The sequence below is a fragment of the Mesoplodon densirostris genome, chromosome 2 (assembly GCF_025265405.1).
Source record: "Mesoplodon densirostris isolate mMesDen1 chromosome 2, mMesDen1 primary haplotype, whole genome shotgun sequence".
In the NCBI taxonomy this organism is placed as follows: domain Eukaryota; kingdom Metazoa; phylum Chordata; class Mammalia; order Artiodactyla; family Ziphiidae; genus Mesoplodon; species Mesoplodon densirostris.
The window spans coordinates 7,911,127-7,930,793 of record NC_082662.1 but is presented as its reverse complement, the minus strand read 5'-3'; the positions used below and the strand labels follow the sequence as shown (position 1 = coordinate 7,930,793).

At 41.7% G+C, this 19,667-nt stretch overlaps 1 protein-coding gene across 8 annotated transcripts in view; it reads right to left on the bottom strand.

The window, feature by feature from the left end:
• KIF1B (kinesin family member 1B) overlaps positions 1–19,667 on the bottom strand; it is a 149,187-nt gene that overhangs the window by 37,171 nt on the left and 92,349 nt on the right. For 5 of the 8 annotated variants that reach the window (XM_060088945.1, XM_060088944.1, XM_060088946.1 and 2 more), the window contains 5 exons: positions 11,091–11,184; positions 9,623–9,771; positions 7,825–8,003; positions 7,532–7,669; positions 6,106–6,354 (listed from right to left, as the gene is read on the bottom strand). In XM_060088945.1, the coding sequence (XP_059944928.1) occupies positions 6,106–6,354; positions 7,532–7,669; positions 7,825–8,003; positions 9,623–9,771; positions 11,091–11,184 (809 nt within the window). The remainder of the gene's footprint in view (positions 1–6,105; positions 6,355–7,531; positions 7,670–7,824; positions 8,004–9,622; positions 9,772–11,090; positions 11,185–19,667) is intronic. The other 3 variants (XM_060088949.1, XM_060088950.1, XM_060088951.1) reach the window with 1 other exon arrangement.

Genomic DNA, 19,667 nt, shown 5'->3' with positions numbered 1-19,667 from the left:
CCCTTAAGCCAAAGCCTAATCCAGAGCAAGGCTCTAACTCTCTTCAATTCTATGAAGGCCAAGAGAAGTAAAGAAGCTACAGAAGAAAAGTTTGGAGCTATCAGAGGTTGGTTCATGATGTTTAAGGAAAGAAGTAGTCTCCATAACATAAAAGCACAAAGGGAAGCAGAAGTGCTAATGTAGAAGCTGCAGCAAAGTATCCAGAAACCCCAGCTAAGTTAAGTAATGAAGGTGGCTACATTGAATAAGAATTTCAGTGTAGATGAAACAGCCTTTTTTTTTGTTTTGCGGTATGCAGGCCTCTGACTGCTGTGGCCTCTCCCGTTGCGGAGCACAGGCTCCGGATGTGCAGGCCCAGTGGCCATGGCTCACAGGCCCAGCCGCTCCGCGGCATGCGGGATCCTCCCAGACGGGGGCACGAACCGGCGTCCCCTGCATCGGCAGGCGGACTCTCAACCACTGCGCCACCAGGGAAGCCCTGAAACAGCCTTTTATTGGAAGAAGATGCCATCTAAGACTTTCAGAGCTAGAGGGAAGTAAATGTCTAGCTTCAAAGGACAGACTGACCCTCTTGTTAGGGGCTAATGCAACTAGTGACCTGTAGTTGAAGCCAATGATCATTTACCATTCTGAAAATCTTAGGGCCTTTAAGAATTATGCTAAATCTACTCTGCCTGTTTTCTATAAATGAAACAACAAAGCCTAGATGACAGCACATCTGTTTACAACATGGTTTACTGAATATTTTAAGCCTACTGTTGAGACAGACTGCTCAGGGCAAAAAAAACCCAAAAAACAAAAAGCCCTTTCAAAATATTACTGCTCACTAACAATGCACCTGGTAACCCAAGAGCTCTAATGGAGATTAATATTTTCGTGCCTGCTAACACAACACGCATTCTGCAGCCCATGGGTCAAGGAGTAATTCTGACTTTCAAGTCTTGTTATTTAAGAAATACATTTTGTAAGGCTACAGCTGCCATAGACAGTGACTTCTTTGATGGATCTGGAAAGGATTTGCCCTTGTAGGTGCCATTAGGAACATCTGTGATTTGTGGGAAGAGGTCAAAATATCAATATTAACAGGAGTTTGGAAGAAGTTGACTCCAACCCTCATGGATGACTTTGAGGGATTCAAGACTTCAGTGGAGAAAGTAACTGCAGATGTGGTAGAAATAGCAAGAGAACAAGAATTAGAAGTGGAGCCTAAAGATGGGACTGGATTACTATAGTCTCATGATAAAACTTTAATGGGTGAAGAGTTGCTTCTTATGGATGAGCAAAGAAAGTGGTTTCTTGAGATGGAATCTACTTCCAGTGAAGATGCTGGGAAATGACAACAAAGGATTTAAAACATTACATAAACATAGCTGATAAAGCAATGGCAGGGTCTGAGTGGAATGACTCCAATTTTGAAAGTTCTACTGTGGGTTAGATGCTATTAAACAGCAACCTCCACCAGCAAAAAGCCTACTTCACTGAAGGCTCAGATGATGGCTAGCATATTCCTTTTAGCAATAAAGTTTTTTTGTTTTTTTGTTGTTGTTGTTGCGGTACGCGGGCCTCCCACTGCTGTGGCCTCTCCCGTTGCGGAGCACAGGCTCCAGACGTGCAGGCTCAGCGGCCATGGCTCACGGGCCCAGCCGCTCCGCGGCATGTGGGATCTTCCCGGACCGGGGCACAAACCCATGTCCCCTGCATCGGGAGGCGGACTCTCAACCACTGCGCCACCAGGGAAGCCCAATAAAGTATTTTTTAATGAAGGTACATACATTGTTTTTTTTAGACATAATGCTTTGCACGCTTAATAGACCAAATGTAATGTAAACATAACTTTTATATGCACTGGGAGACCAAAAAAGGTACGTGACTGGCTTTATAGCAATATTTGCTTTTATTGCAGTGGTCTGGAAACAAACCAGCAATATCTCCGAGGTATGCCTGTATGCATGTCTGCACCTTTTCCTGCTCTGAATCTACTTTAAAACAAAGAAAAGGAAGATGGAGCGGATTCTTGGGATTTCAACTCCAAGTAATGAAAACAATTCTGAAAATAGACAAACTACACCACAGAAAAACAAATGTTAATAAAACTGAAAGAGCATAAATGAAACATGAATGAAAGTATAACAAAAATAATTGCAAGTGGACACTGAATCAGATCAAATGATGTCTACTTCCCTTTCAGTCTGCTCCAAAGGTGGGGGAGGGCAATGCTAAAAAAGAGGGATAAAGCTCCATTGTACAAAAATTTTTAAAAGAAAAGTCTAAAAAGGATTACAAACAAGAGTCTCAAACATCAACTACTGTGATAGAGTTTAAAGACTACGAATTTGGCATAAGGTACCAAATGGATAATTTCACCTTCAAAGTCAGCACACATACAGACCACCTTCATTTCTTACTGGCATTCCAGCCACTGCCCACGTTCAATGCCTTGGCCATTAAGGAGCCATCGCATATGCTCCTCCCCTGTCTGCTGTCCTCTCTGAGCTCTACTACCCACCTCATACCTTTGATTTCACATCTTATTCCAAATACCACTCTCTTATGACAGGTCCCCCTAGTGTTTTACGATCTCAGTAGCACACAACTCCATCATTGCTATGATTTCCATTTATTTATGTAATTATTTGTCTGTCTCACCCACCAGACTGAAAACCCATGAGGGCAGGAACCATGTCTGGTCAATAAATATCTGGTGAGTGATTGAACATCTATGTACATAAGTGAATGGGAAGGTGATCTGTCCTCTATCTTTAAGTAGAAGTGGAAGATTTTTCCAGAAAAATGGGTTAGACCAGAGGTAGAGAAGCAAAGCCATTCAACTTTATATTAGGTTGATTTTCCAAAGCCATACTCATGATGGATATTAACTATATAGGACATGTTTAGATTCCTAACCATATTTAATTTGTATAGCTATTTTTATACTTAAAAGTAGCTACTCAAAAACAAGAACCCCTGTTTTTAATTACAATAAAGTACTTTTTGAGCAAACGTTAAAGAAGAATCTCCTTTCTGTCTATGGCAACGGCTACTCCAAAAGTGGAAGAATATGAAGTATTCTTGTAAATTTCCCTTTTTAGAAGAGAGAATTCTATAATTCAGTGGCAGTGGCGTGTGCATCGGCACTGTGACTACACAACTGCACAGTCACTAGAGAGCTCCTTGTCTTATTATTATAACATAGGCTTTGGTCCAAAATCAATGCTTTGGGCTCTATAAATGTTCTCTTATGAAGTTTTTTAAACTGGAATTTTTATAATTATTCTTCATTCTTGAGAATCCTTGTACCTTGACCTAGCAGACTGAAAGAGAACAGGGACGAGAGAGGGGAAGATGTAAAGGATGTATTAGCATAAAGTTCTATGAAGTTACATAAAAAGGGAAACAAATTCTGTCAACATAAAGATAATAAAAACCAGCATAATTATGATCAGTTACAGAAAGAATTGTCAGTTCAGGTACCCAGGTCACAGAATAACCAGGAGACTTTTAACCCAGAACACTAGCCTAAATATTTTACATTTCATCCCAAATGATGATGGATGATTCATAACATCCCAGCATGCCATAAGAGAATAGCTAAAGGGACAAGCTCTTTTAATTTTCATATAAAAATTCACCAGAGGCAGCCAAGGCCATGAATCAAAACGTATAAATGGAATTTTACAAAAAACTGGAAAATTTTATAAGTAAATTGTATTTGCAATTATGTGCCAATACGGGAAATCTAATCCCATGAATCACAAAAACAGCAAAGAAGTTACTCCTCTTACACAGAGAATGACTGGTACATAACTGGGTGATGTTGATTACAAATTGTTTGTAGGTAAGAAATGCAGTCAAGGGTGAAAATAAAGAGCTATCCTTCACTCTGCTGACTGCTAGATTTCACCTTCTCCCCTAATACTTTTCTTGCAAAGCAAAGTCAGTTTTAGAACCTGGGAACCCAAAGAAACGGAAAGGTCAATTCCTGAGCCACAGCTCCACAAATAATTTATTTGAAAATCAAAGTAGAGTTGATTGCCTTATACCTACGCTTAAATCTGATATGATTAAAATGAGAGAAAATACATATATCTTAACGCAGAGAATTTCTGCATTACGTGGGATTTTCATACAACTGACTCAAAATACAAATGCTTCTGAGTAGAACTCTGAGTAGAACCAGGATATTCATTTTGCTAGTGTGGATGAAAGAATACAGAAGATGAAAAAGATCTTTAATGCTTTTTCTTCTCCCTACCTAACGCTTCATTTTATACTTCAGTACCTAACAGGTCTCAGTTTTAGTTGCTCGTCCTAAGTCAGGTCAGTGTTCTTTCCACCTCACCACACAGGGTGAAGCCACCTATTCCTCATGTGTGATGGTGCAGAACAAAGTGAGCAGCGTGAGAAGCTGCAAGACCGGCATCAGGACCCAGCAGTTTGTGGATAAAAACTTGATTCCAACTTCCGACCCTCTCAGAAGAGGATGGAAACAGCCATAAAGTAAGGAGAGCATTATGGTCCCATTACTTGTACACAGAAGTACCTTTCTCAATTTTAATATAAATCAGCTTCTCTGAAATTCTAAGCATCTATTCCTGGCAATACACCAGACAATATTCATGGTTGTATAATCCTTTATATTTATTCATGGAAAAACTGAATAAATGCCCCTTTACCATTGTAAAACCCCAAGACTGTCTAACAGTACAACCCACAGTTATAATTGAGGCTTTAATTTCTATCAAAAAGCTTTTCTTTTCCCCCTTTCCATAAAAGTGATCATCTTCTACATTATTTATTTAGTTCTCACCAGGTAACCAACACCATACTCTGAGCTAAGTTTTAGAAACTTGTGTCCCTAATGGATCAGGGGACTCGCTGCACTTTCATATTTTTAGATAACTGGTGCTTATCCACTAACACTTATGTAATTTCCCTTATTTTTTTTTTTTTTTTTTTTTTTCCTTTTTTTTTTTTTTTTTTTTTTTTGCGGTATGTGGGCCTCTCACTGTTGTGGCCTCTCCCGTTGCGGAGCACAGGCTCCGGATGCGCAGGCCCAGCGGCCATGGCTCACGGGCCCAGCCGCTCCGCGGCATATGGGATCCTCCCAGACCGGGGCACGAACCCGTATCCCCTGCATCGGCAGGCGGACTCTTAACCACTGCGCCACCAGGGAGGCCCTCCCTTATTTTTAAAGGGTTCAACAACATGTGGTTTTAATGCAGCACTGAAATTAAATCAAAACATAGACATAATTTTTTGTTAATCCAGTGAGTGCTGCACTGTTGAATTTGTCATTAAAATTACTTCAGCATGAAGACTGGATGTAGACAAAGACCCCAGTATTAGGAACATGTGCCTGAGAGCTCTGCATCACTGACAGATGGGGCGAGAGACAATGCCTTGGTTTGGTAAGCTGAACTTAACACAAAGCAGTGTCATGGAGCACTGAACAAATATCCATTGTTGATGGTTTCAACAGATAATTTTATGAGATTCATCATTAAAATGCCTATAGGTAAAATCTTAGCACAAGCCAAAGATCTATGAAACTGGCCAAATAAAGGCATCCATTTTACTTAGACAAAGAGGAAACATCATGCTCTTGATCCTTTTCTGGACTCACAGACTAAGCAAGAAATAAACCTAACACTGCTCCTGATTCCACTCCTGTCCTCGCGATTCCTGCTGATGCCACGAGTCCTTTCAGCCTAGCCTTGGACTTGCTCTGCTATCCTTCTCACGTTGCCCCTTTTGCTTTCTCACTCACATTCCCACAAAGAGGAAACATCAGACACAATAACATTCTTCAACTCCGTAACAGTGTGACTCTTAGCTTTGATTACTTTCTCCTCTGGGGTCTCCCCCTTCAGAACAAAATTACTGGGCAGTTTAAGACAAGGAATCCTCCACGAAAGTGTCCACACGCTGCCGCATGCTGTACCGAGGAGGCCAAGTACCTCACAGACGCTGCCTGAGGGCTCTCTCAGCCAGATCAGCGTGTCATGAATTGAACTGGCTAAAGCAAAATTGTCCAAAATTGCACAAGGAGCCTCTTTAGAGCAAGAGCTGGTCCCTTTTTGCCTTTCTCACTTTAACCTCACCAACCTTCCCACTAAAATGAACCATGGGGATCTGTCGTAAAACGGGTCATGCCCATCACTGAAGAGATCTGATCCCTCCTCCGTCCCTGCGTCAGAGCCGGTGTCATCCACGAATGCCTCATCATCAAAATCCTCCATCTCATCTTGCTGCTCGTCAGCCAGCTCAGTGATGTCGGAATCGGCCGTGGAAAAAGTGGGGGAGGGCGTGCGGTCAGCAAGGCGCTCATTCACACAGCCGTGGAAAATGGGGGCGCTAGACACCAGGTAAGATGCCGACGGACACAGCCAAGGAGAGAGGAATAGTTGGTTAAACAGGAAGCTACAGCTGCCAACAGGACAGAACCCACTGGGGAACCAAAACAACACAAGCAAGTGGAAAAGCAAAGGGATAAAATAAGCATAAATCATCTGGCTCAGGTGAAATGGAACAAGGACTGATCCTTGGAATGAGAAAAGCAAAGGAAATACATGAGTAGAATATCCAAGGTAAACAATGTGCTGTAAAACATTTAAGTTCTCCAGTTCACACAAAAGATCAGCAGCCAGGTCTCAAAGGAGCCACTCAAAATTAGGTGAAATAATAAGGTTTAAATCTTTATTCCAATTCCCATGTCATCTCTGAGCAGAAAACAAAACAGATGAAATGGTATATGGCAAAGCAGGTATGTGCCTTGCTTGGGTAAGACGTGTTTGGCCAATTCATCTCTTTGAAAATGCTCTACTATCAGAGTAGACTGGAAAACACTTACTTCATTTCTACAAAATACTATGACTTCAGCTCCACCTTTTAACCCAGTTCCTTTAAAACTGTTGGAAAGTTTTTGCAATTAGAAAATTTTTCAAATTCTGAAATCATTAAGGTGAAAACTTATACTTCTCTGCTTTAAAAATTCTAAACCTCTAAGAACGTGACTCACTATGGACTCACGTTAAATGCTGAAAGTGAAGTTTACACAAAAAAGGCTCAGGTGGATTACTAAGGTGTGCAGTTATTCGCTCTTGGCAAAGACTAAAGTGAGATGAACTGCTTTAAAAATTAAAGTGAGGACAATCATGGAGAGATTGCAGTCTGATAAACTGGACGTCATACTGTGATTTTAAACTATGCAGGATACAGACACAGGTTTCCTTTTTCTTTTAAATCTATCTTGGTCAAGTGTAAGACATTTTGTGAATGAGTCGACAGGCAGGGAAGACTGTCAGTTACTTTGACTGAAAGTCTGAAACTTAAAACAAATGTGCCTGTTGGATAAAACTAAAGGGAAATATAACAAATGACACAGTGGCTGTGTGTGAGTGGATAAGATTATAAATGGGGCTTTTTTATACTCTTTTTCTTTAACTTTCTGTAATATCTGCCAAGGCTTTAAACAACTAAAATAAAACCATTCATTACCTGAAAAGAAGACATCAATAAAATCATTACATACCTTCCTACAAGTTTGAACCAATGGAATCGATCATAAAATGGATCACTGCCAGTCATGGTGGTTTCATTTTCATCTTGGGCGCTGGAGGCCATCTCACCTGCCCTGTCATACATCTCTCGCATCAAATCCAGCCTCTGCCTGTACAGTAACCATAAAGTATGCTGGGTTAATATCACAAGGTCACGTCAAAATTTCATCTTGGAAGTATCTTCCATGTAAGATTTTAAAAAGCTGCTCCTACCATTTAATGATATTAAATAAGAATAAAGGCTTTATGCATAACATTTTCATACTTAAGTTTCGCCAAAGACCAATAATGTGTTGCTCCATTTTTCAGATCCTGGACTTCTACGGCCACCACTGTACGAGGGAACGGTCTGTCTTCCTGAGTTTTTTCCATCTCAGTGGGAAGTAATTCAGGAGGCAAAGGGGAGTACAACGTGTCAGTCAGAAGAACAAACTGAAACTGCACCTAAATGGAAGGAAGAAACCATTCGACAAACGGCCTTTCTGTTTTCAGCAAGTAAGTTTTGGAAACAAGGCAATATAATCACGCCTGATGGGAAGGAGGTCAAACAGCAGCATGTGCTCAACAGCTTGTGATCAACTGAAAAAAGTGGCCACTTGTATATTAATCATTAAGCTATTTACAGACTTTGTTTTCCTAGCCTGGCCCAGTGTTTCTGCACAACCTAGAATCTCAATAAATATACTTTGGTTGACTGAACGAAGACTTCTGTAGAGAACAAATGGTGGACCCAGGAGTGCACCCTCTAGTCTCTCACTAATGAGAGAGGGTGGAGGCATGCTAAGGTTTTCCATTTTAAATTCAGAGGATTACAACTATTACTCTTAAAATTGTTACCAGAGGGCCTCCCTGGTGGCGCAGTGGTTAAGAGTCCGCCTGCCGATGCAGGGGATACGGGTTCGTGCCCCGGTCTGGGAGAATCCCATATGCTGCGGAGCGGCTGGGCCCGTGAGCCATGGCCGCTGGGCCTGCGCATCCGGAGCCTGTGCTCTGCAACGGGAGAGGCCACAACAGTGAGAGGCCCGCATACCGCAAAAAAAAAAAAAAAAAAAAATTGTTACCAGAGGCTAAGTGCTTTGCATTCATCATGTCATTTATTTCTTGATACCACCCTATATTTTTACCAACTATTAATGAAATGCTAGATACAGCTGTAAGACAAAAAGATAGTCCCTGCCATCTTTTAGTCTATGTGAAGAGGGAAATAGTTAATAAATGATTACAAAATGAGATGAGGTTATGAATGAATAAGACGTCTTATCCCCATTTTACAGAACTAGAATATAGCCCCCCAAGAAGATAATGATTTTTCCCAAAACCAGGCAGTCTGTGCTCTTACCTGCTTCATAGTATTGCCCCTCCCACCCCGCCCCCTGTAAATCTTAGCCGTCAGGAGACCGTTAAACCGTGAGACATACAGAAGAATAAATCTAAGATGTGGTGTGATGTTTCAGTAATAGTAATTACCATGTCTAGGCACTACTTCAGCATCTTCCATACATTCACTCTCTCATCTCTCACAAAATCCCTGGGTGGCAGGCATTGTTGCCAAACCCATTTTGCAGGTGAGGGACTGGAGGCCTGGGGCTATTAGGGTCAAACAACTGGGAGAGCTGGGGTTGGAACCTGGCTGTCTGGGTGCAGAGCGTATGCACCTGTCCATTACACAAAACTGCCTCTCAGACCCTAGAAGATGAGAGGGCACATAGGACTTAAAAGTGCCAACTTAATGGTAGAAAACGAAAAGAAAATTGAGATTTTCAGAAACCCAAGAGAAGTATTTTGCTACCAATATGTTTCTCTAGCTCCTGTCAGGAATATGGTCTCTGCGCTTGTAAAATAAGCTAGAAAACATGTTATTTTAAAAATTTCATTTAACAAATATTTAATTAGTACCTACTATGTTCCAGGCACATATATTAAATACAGGCATATATAAACCTGTTTCATAGCAAAAAGCTGCTGAGTTCATCCAAGGGAAAGGTTAGCTCAAGATGAGGACCATGAAGCCCACCAGGCTCAGCTCTGCCTCCAGATGGTCCATGTTCCCACACCCTCCGTACCTTCTTCTTCAATTCCACACTGATGGCATTGGCCTCCTTCAGGTAAACGGCATTGCCCCAGAGTAAGTCTCTTAATGAGGTAAACTGATGAGACTTCCACTTCCGGAAGGCCCACTGGGCCAGCTCAAATTCATGTTGTGTCCAAGGAACTGAAAGAGCAAACGAAGTGTATTGAATGGTGATCTCATAACCATGTAGAAATTATATCCCTCCTCTACCTCATCTCTTTCATCAAGTATTTTCCAGTTTTCCTCCATTCTTTTTTTCTTTTTTAAGATACACCTTAATGTGTGGCTTATAATAAAGAAAAAACCCTAGTACGTTGTACAACTTCAAATATATCTATTTTTCTTTCTAGTACAGGAAAAAGAAGGTCATATTTCACATAGATATTTATTTTTTATTTTTAAATATGTATTTATTTATTTTGCCTGCACCAGGTCTTAGTTGCAGCACGTGGGCTCTTTGTTGAGGCATGCGGGATCTTTAGTTGTGGCATGCGGGACTTTTTTTTTTTAGTTGTGGCACGCAGACTCTTAGTCGCGTGGACTCTTAAGTTGCGCGAATTCTTAGTTGCAGCATGCCTGCAGGATCTAGTTCCCCGACCAGGGATCGAACCCAGGCCCCCTGCATTGGGAGCATGGAGTCTTACCCACCGGACTACCAGGGAAGTCCCTCACATGGATATTTAAAAATAAAGAATTTAGTACAGGGCTTCCCTGGTGGCGCAGTGGTTAAGAGTCCACCTGCCGATGCAGGGGACACGGGTTCGTGCCCTGGTCCGGGAAGATCCCACATGCCGCAGAGCAGCTGGGCCCGTGAGCCATGGCCGCTGAGCCTGCGTGTCCAGAGCCTGTGCTCCACAACGGGAGAGACCACAACAGTGAGAGGCCCGCGTACCGCAAAAAAAAAAGAATTTAGTACATAAATTAAGAGTTCCTTCAAAGTTATTATGAAGCCTTGAGATTACTGAGAGGTTGGGTAGAAAAATGAAATGTGATGAATGTTCATACTGCGTTGTAAGGTAATAACTAACCATTAAAGCCCTAATTCAACTAAGAAATTCTAGAAAACTTAAGACAGGTAGGCAGGACTAAGCAATGTGATTAGCAATCTGCCAGAAATAGCTTTAATGTACGCTGATATATTCCAAAGCCCTCACTGGGAAATCCCTGACATAAACCAGAAAATAAAACAGAGTATCTTAACAAAGATTAAGCTCTATATTTATTTGCAACATATATGTGAACTTCATATGTACAGTAATATGAGACAGTTTATATAAATTGCCCAAGAGATTTCTACGGAGACTATGCTCAGATGGCCCCATCCCCACCTCACAAGAGTACAGCCTGGATTCTCAGCACTGAGCATCTTTTAAATCATCTTTAAATCAGCTCAGTAATTTGACAACACAGATCTGAAACATATATCAATAAAGAGGAAAGTTTCAGTCTCTATATTTCACCTTCTTCCTCCTCTTCTTCCTCTTCAGTTGTTTCTGCTGCCAGGGATCTCGTCTCCACCTGCTTCTGCAAGGCCTGCAATTTACTCTCATAATCCTGAACGAAAAGAAAGGAGATAACATGTAGGAGAGAGAGGACATAAGAAGGAAGGAAAAGAGAAATGAAAGGAAGATCAGGGCAAGGTAGAGATTGCAAAAGACAAAGAAAAGAGAAGATTGAAGCAGGAAACAACAATGAAAAGAAAGACATACAGAGAAATGCTTCAGAAAAAAGCCATAAAGCACGCAAAATAGTCTGCAATGGGTAAGTGCTTTAAAAGATCTTGTGTTCCAAGGAATTTAACTGCAGTCTCTCTGTATCTACTCCCTCAGACTCAAGAGTTCTTTACTTGGGGTTGTGGTAGAGGAGAGGGGGGATTTTGAAGGAAAAAAATGCATGTGTCCCTTAAATGTTAAAATACACTTAAATAGTATCTTTACACATCCAAGAATTCTGGAGAAAACAATACTGGAAAAGACTAAATTCACCAGTATTGCCAAGAGTTCTAATTATCTAACTGTTTGGATGGGGAAAGAATTCAGACTGTAGACCCTGAAGCTCCCCATGGATGAAGTATTACTATCTTTGCAGCTGTAGGATGAGTTTAGCCTTCAGGTAACCAAAAGATCACAGCGCTCTTAGGATTGAAATGATCTATATATTGCATTTATTTATTCAATAAAGAAACTTTATTTCAAAATATACTATTATAATACAAAATGTATTACTATATTTCAAATCATATTCACCCTTCCTTCCTCCATCTTACCCCATGCAGTCTCAATTAGGGTGATATCACTCCTAACAGAGAAAAAAAGTGGTTCTTGGGGGATTAAAAAAAAAAAAAGTACTCTTCTTATGTATAAAGCACAAATATACATAGAGTATATAAACAGATATACTATATATCTGACATATTAAAATTGCATGGTGGAGAGAGATTAAGGAAAAAAATGTCTAAAAAGGTTCCTTGGAGTGTTAATGGAAAAAAAGCTTGTGTTTTTTGACAATAAAACAAGTTAAGAAAAAAGACCTTCATATAATACAACACCAAATCACAACATAAGCACAGCATTTAAAAAATATACTAGCAGGCTTCCTGCTTCTCTGGGAGTGGCCGGATTCCAGGCTGTCATGGTTTAGGTATGACTATGTACTGTTTTCAAACAGAGCTCTCCAAGTCACAAATCAAATATTCCACGCATTACAGAGGACAGCTGAAAGCCTCGCTAGCAAACCCCGGTACAAAAGGCGCTCCCAATGGCTATGCTAAGAGGGATGCAAATATTCTCCAGGCTCTACTCATTTACCATTCAGTCTCACAAAGGAAGCTTTCTCTCTTTAGTGGAGCTGGCAGTGACCAAGAGCCAGCGAAACAGCTTTTTAAAGACATCTAAACACACTTTTTAGGAGGCTATGTACGGTGGAAAAAATGAAAAATAAAAATATGAAGTAACAGGTAAAAAGACTGGGGTTTTGCTGCTGGCACCTGCTCTTATTAGTCTTATAATTCTGGGAAAGTTAATCCTTTCTACACCTCATTTTGGCCATCTTTAAAATGAAGATTTTAGTGTTCGATCTGCCTACTACACAGGACTGCAGGAAGGACCAAATGACAAACCATTTAAAAACGCAAGTTAAAGTCCTCTTAAATGGTAACACGCTATCAAAATGACAGGTAGTATTTTTTAAAAGTTTCTTTTCTAAGTACACCTAGCCCCCAGTGCTGGTTTCTAAATACCATTCCCCACTAAAAGGAAGCAGGGCTCCTTGTGAAAATGACTGACTTCAGATCTGGAGCAAGGAAAATACAAGGTAACCCCAGAATATCTTGGGCCAGAAAGCACGGAGTACTCAAAGACTGATGGGACCATTTCAAAAGGACAAAGACTCCCATTGGCCAATAAATAATAATAACAAGAAAAGAATATACAGCACACTGAGTATACAAAGAATCCACGAGCCCACAGTGATACTGAAAGAAGGAGAGAAATAGGGAAAGCTCTTCTTTACCAAAAAAACAAAACAAAAAGCCAGTTAATAAATGCAGAGGGAATGACAATTAGAAAATCACTATATTGCAACCCTAGATGCAGTAATTGAATCAGGCAAGGATCATTAATAAAAGCCAAAACAATTGAGCAAAAGGTGGATGGAAAACAGAATATTCACACAATCTCAAGAGCCGATTAACAAGGAGAAAGAGTTGGGAAACATCACATTAACTAAATTTATTAAACTTTAACATTACTGATAATAGGACAAATTGACATTTTATGTCTACTGATGTGAAGCAAATGGAAGTACACAATGTAACATTTATAGCATTCTTAACAAAAATGTTTACCCTAAATCTAATCTTGGGGAAACAATCACACAAATTAGAATGTGGCCTAGACTCTTCAAAAATACCTGTGTAACAAAAGATAAAAGAACCATCAGAACCAAATGCAATCAATAAACCGTGACTGGATCTTGGATTAAAAAACATGCACACACACACTTCCAACATTTATATTTTTTAGACAATTAGGGAAATTTGAAAATGACCTGTATTTTACATGATACTAAATCAGTATTAAATTTTTGGATGGGATAATGGTATTAAGAGAATATCCTTGATTTTAGGAGATACATGTGTATTTAGGGGTAAACTGACATGTTATCTATAACTTACTTTCAAATGATTCAGGAAAAGTATATAAACATGGGTATACAAAGGTTCATTGTACCATTTGTTTTCAAAGTGAGAGGTTGGGGGTGTGGTTTCTAAAAAACCTATGTTATTACATAGGATTCTTTCAGCAAAAAGAGAAAGACAGCTGATTTACGGAAAAAGCATCAGGTGGAAAAAAATGTTAATATCTTAGCTTGAGGATTTTGTTGTTTTTCATTTTTTTCCCCAATTTCTAGATTACAGTAATATACACATAACATAAAATTTACCATCTTAACCACTTTTAAGGTATGAAATACGTTAATAACATTGTGCAACCATCATCACTGTCCATGCTCCAGAACTCTTCACCTTGTAAAACTGAAACTCTTTGTCCTTTAAATACTAACTCTCACCCTCCAGCCCCTGGCAACCAGCATTCTACCTTCTGTCTCTACAATTGTGACTACTCTAGGTATCTCATATAAATGGAATCATACAATTGTGACTTTTTGTGACTGGCTTATTTCTGAGAACTTCCTCAAGAATAGGTTTACAAGCTGGTCAAACTACCAATGAAAACAAAATCCTCAGATTCTGACAGTTAAAGTATAAGGGTGACTTTCCCTAAGGGCTGTGGTTGTGCTTTAGTGGCAGTAAAGCTGACATAAAAAGATGTTCCATAATGTTATAGACCTAAAACTTTAATTGCATTTTGACCAGGGAAAATTTCTATAAGGAGCTGGTAGTCCAAATGTCAACACCATTCTTGAATTGGCCTCTTCCCCAAACCAGGCTGCACATGAGCTTCCAACAAGGATATTCTGTATGCTATCAGAAAAACTCTAAGCCCTGGATTTCCCTACAACAAACAGATAAAGAGATTCAGATACTATTGTTCTGCTGATTTCATGGGGAAAACTAGGACCATTGTGGAAAACACGCTAAAAAATAATATATTTTCCAGGAAACTTCCATGTTTATAAAAAGTCCCAACTAACTGAATATATGCTCCATATTTATAAAGCACTGCACTGGCTGTTTCCTCTTCTAGAATGCTCTCTTCCACCCGACTATCCTTGTTTTTATTTTAAGCTCACTGTACTAGGAACTGTTCTTAATGTTTAACATGGATTGTTTCAGTCATCCCAATAACCCTATGAAAATGCTACTATTTTATCCTCATGTTAAAAAAGAAGAAAAAGGCTTAAAGAAATTAAATAACTTTCCAAAGATCAAAATTAGCAAGTAGTAGAAATAGGATCTGAACCCAAGCAATTGGACTCAAAGCATGCTTTTTTTTTTTTAACCACTATCCATCCATTCATTTCATCAACAAATTAATACTTTTTTCACTCCTACTATGTGCCAGATGCTAGGAATACGGTGGTCAATAAGACAGAAGTCTCACTGGTAAGGGAGAGATGATAAACAGTAAACAGACACTGTACACACTAGGATTTCAATAGAGAGTGGTATTGATACTATGAAGAAAGATAAAGAAAGGTAGCTTTCAGAGGGTAACAGAGAGAAGAGAGGAGTGGAGGAAGACTTTTAGATTAGGTGGTCAGGGAAGGTCTCTCCATAGAGGTAACACTTAATCAGAGCTCTAAGCAAGCACTCTGAGATCTCTGGTGGGGGTTGTTTATTCCAGTCAAATATAACTAACAGCAAGTACAAAGGTCCTGGGATGGAAAGGAACTTGGTGTGTTTAAGGAAAAGCAAGAAAACCTGTGTGGTGGACTGGAGGAGTGAGAAGGGTTGGGGATGCAGTTGAGAAGTAGTCAGATAGGGACCAGGCTATGGACAGCCTTATAGGCCAGGGGAAGGACTGTGGATTTTATTCTAAGGGAAGCCACTGGGTGGCCTAGAGCTGGGAAGTACTATAGTCTAGCATATGTTTTAAAAATACCACTCTCCACGGAGAATATAGCCTGCGGCTTGGAAGCAAGGCCAGCAGTCATGAAGCTGTCCCTGCAGTTTCAAGGGAGATGGCAGTGGCCTGGTCCAGGGTATCAGCAGCAAAGGTGATGAAAAGAGAATGGAGTTGGGATATGTTTTACAGACAGAAGAAGTGTGTCCTACAGATGATGTGATCACGGGGTGTACTAAAAAAAGGGAAACTGAGGATCACCCTTGGATATTTGGTCTGAGCTAGTTGCTCTGGTTTAGATAGTTTAAATGTGAGATGCCAGTTAGCTATCTGGATGGCAGGTCAGAGCTGTGTATCTATGTCCAGAGGTCAGGGGTATGGCCCAGGCTGGAGAGAGTACATCTGAGAGTCAGCAGAGGGAGGCAGGGCAGTGGGTTGCAGACAGACCGACTGTCTGAGACTGGACCTGGATCCCCACTTAGTAGCTGTGTGACAATGGGAAGGCATGTAAAATGGGAATAACAACACCTACTTTACAGAAGAGGGCTGTTGCGAGGCTTCAATAAGGTAATACACGTAAAATGTTTATTGGCCCAAGTACAGTTGACCCTTGAACAACACAGGGGTTAGGGCACTGACCATGCAGTCAAAAATCAGCGTGTAGGGCTTCCCTGGTGGCGCAGTGGTTGAGAGTCTGCCTGCCGACGCAGGGGACACGGGTTCGTGCCCCGGTCCGGGAAGATCCCACATGCCGTGGAGCGGCTGGGCCCGTGAGCCATGGCCGCTGAGCCTGCGCGTCCGGAGCCTGTGCTCTGCAACGGGAGAGGCCACAACAGTGAGAGGCCCGCGTACCGCAAAAAAAAAAAAAAAAAAAATCAGCGTGTAACTTTACAGTCGGCCCTCGGTTTCTGAGGTTCCACATCCGCAGATTCAACCAACTGTGGATCGAGGAGTACTGCTGAACGTATGCATTGAAAACAAATCCACACATAAGTGGACCCGTGCAGTTCAAACCCGTGTCTTTCAAGGGTCCACTGTAAATGCGCAACACACAGGAGGTGCTGTCTGCATCATCTGTGTGAACATGGAAATGCATAAGGTCACCTGGGGGAATGAATAGATACGGAAAGAGCCAATGTCTGTGTCCACAGAGACCATGAAGGAGCAGCCAGTGAGGTCAGAGGAAAATCAGAAGCCAAGAGAACAAGGTGTTCCAAGAAGTAAAGGGTAGGCAACCCATGTCAAATGCTAGACAGATTTAGTAAGATGAGGTCTGAGAAAACACCCTGGATTTGTCACCATGGAGATCGCTGGTGACCCTAATCAGGGTGGCTTCAGTGGTGAGGTGGGAATGAGTCTGACCAGAGTGAGTTCAACTAAGAACGGGGAGAGGAAACAAGAAAAAGAAGATGGACAAGTGGGAAAAAGTACAGAAAACGCTCTCAGGAGTATTTCTAGAAAAAGGAACAGAGAACTGCAGTGGCAGGTCACAGGGAGCACGGAACTTTTTTATAACTGGTGAAATGACATGCTTGTAATGCTGACAGGAATAATGTGGAGGGAGAAAAGCTGATGTTGTAAAAGAGAAGGGGTAAATGCTCAATAAGTCCCTCAGAAGACAGAATGAAGGGAACAAGGGCTGGGCTAAGACAGGAGCACAGACGGTTCTTCCACCAACAGGAGGGAAGGCCAAGTATGGTTTGGACGCAGACCTAGAAGTGGGAAGAAAAGAAAGTTTACTTCTGATTCCTTCTTTTTCTCAAAATGAAAATCATCAGCTGAGAGCAAGAAAAGGCCACCTTTCGTTCCCTGAGGCGCCTGGTTGTAAACTTTCAGAGCACCCTGTATTTCTCCCTCAGGGCATTGGTCACAAATGTATTGTATAGCCACTGGTGTGACTGTCTAATAGCTATCTCCTCCACAACTCTGTGAATTTCATGAGCCCGTCACGAGCCTGGGGATCTGTCATTCACCAGACTCACCAGCATCTGGCACTTATCTGTATTCTATATCAGATACACAGTCGTGTACTGATCTTCTAGTTAACAGTTCTCAAAAGTGACCATCTTTGAGGGGTTGGCAAATCTGCAGGCCAAATCCAGCCCACCGTTTGATAAATACAGTAGTTTTATCAAAATATAGCCATGTCCATCCCTTTGCATATTGTCTATGGCTGCTTTTCTGCTACAACAGCAGAGCTGAGCAGTTTTGACAGAGACCATGAGGCCCCCAAAGCCTAAAATATTTACTATCTGGCCCTTTACAGAAAAAGTTTGCCAATCCCTGTTCTAGAGAGTGGTTCTCAAAGGTGGATGCTGATCTGGCAGCATCAGTATCACTTGGGAACTTACGAGAAATAGTTATCAGACCCTACCGCAGACCTCTTGCATCAGAAACTCTGGGGGTGGGCCCAGCATTCTATGTCCTCACAAGCCCCTCAGGGGATTCTGATGCACACGACAGTTTGAGAACCACTCTTCTGGGTGATGTGTACAGACAAACAGTGAAGAAAACAAGACAGATAGGTACTTATTCTAGGTGAGTTTACAGTCTCATGGAAGCACCAAGTAAGCGCACAGATAACTACAGGTTAGCATTATTATTAAACAGTGAGCTGCCCTGGGATAGGCTGCGGCAGGAAAAGGGGCTCGTGAGCACCGATCCGGAAGAGGAGCTCAGCACGAGGAGAAAGGATGCCAGTCTTGAGGAAGTGAGAAGCCCAGAGGTGGAAACGAGCTTGGCAAGTTCAAAGAACAGAAGTCCAAAGTGCTCGCTAGTGAGAGAATGTTAAGACTTAAAGTCAGAGAGGCAGGCAAGAAGCCAAAACAGGGACAGCCTTGGAAGCTACGATAAGAGGTTTAGATTTAAAAGTGCAATGGGAAGCCACTGGAGGCCACTGGCACTGATTTTTGTTTTCAAAGGACGCTGCTGGTTGCTATGTGGACAGTGGCGTACGGGGGTCAGGAACAGAAGTGAAGAGACCAGCTAGGAGGCTACTGTGGTACCAGGTGAGACACGATGGTGCCACAACTAGGGCATTTCTGAGGAGGTGGCATGTAAGGTAAAATCAATGTCACAATTCTGGGTTTTCTGGTTAGGCTGTTTCCGACATTAGAGGCTTGGCTCATTTTGCTAATGCTGCCTTCCTCTTTCAATGGCAGATTACAATTAGCAAGCCATAGCTGGAAGGGAGATGTCCACGCCCCAGTTCTTGTCAACACCTTAATGTACTCACCACCAGCAGCACCGTGCAGACACAGTCTCAGATCTATGCCTCCGGGGGTCTCACAACACCTATTCTTAGACCTGTGCAGCTCCTATTTTCTCCCAATCTCTCAGTCCTATCTTGGTCTCACTAACTTTACTTTCCAAACATGGTCCAAGCAAGAGCTTTCTTCACCTTGTGGGATATATATAAATTCGTGGAGGGCTTATCCCCCTCCACGAACTGTTCATTAATTCTATCTCCAAATAATCTATCAGCCATCCCCTCCATCCTGTCCCCCCGCCTCTCTTTGGAAAGCATCGTTTCTCATTTAGTTCATCCAGCAACTTCCCAACTGCAGCATTGGGCTCTGAATTTGCCTCCATCCAACCCAAACTTCGGCCATTTCTAAAAGGTGAATCTACTAATGCAATCTCCCTGTATAATACATGGTAGCTTCCATCATGCTCAAGGTAAAATCCGAAGCCCTTAGCATGCCATGATCTGGCCCCTGCCCCACCCCCCGCCAGGTCCCCCAAGTTACTTGCAGTTCCCTGGACCTGACCCGTTTCCTCCTTCCCCCTGCCACTCTTCACTTGGATACATTTGCAGTTGTACTTTGGGACTCTGCTCCTGGCTCAGGGCTTCCTCTTTCAAAAACCTTTTCCCACTCTGCCCACACTCATCCTGTGCACACAACCATCACTACACATATCATACTGCACTGGAATTGTCTGTACTGTCCTAGGAATGGTCAGGTCTTGGCAACTTTTCCACCAGGTTCTCCAACAGCAGAGAAATACAAG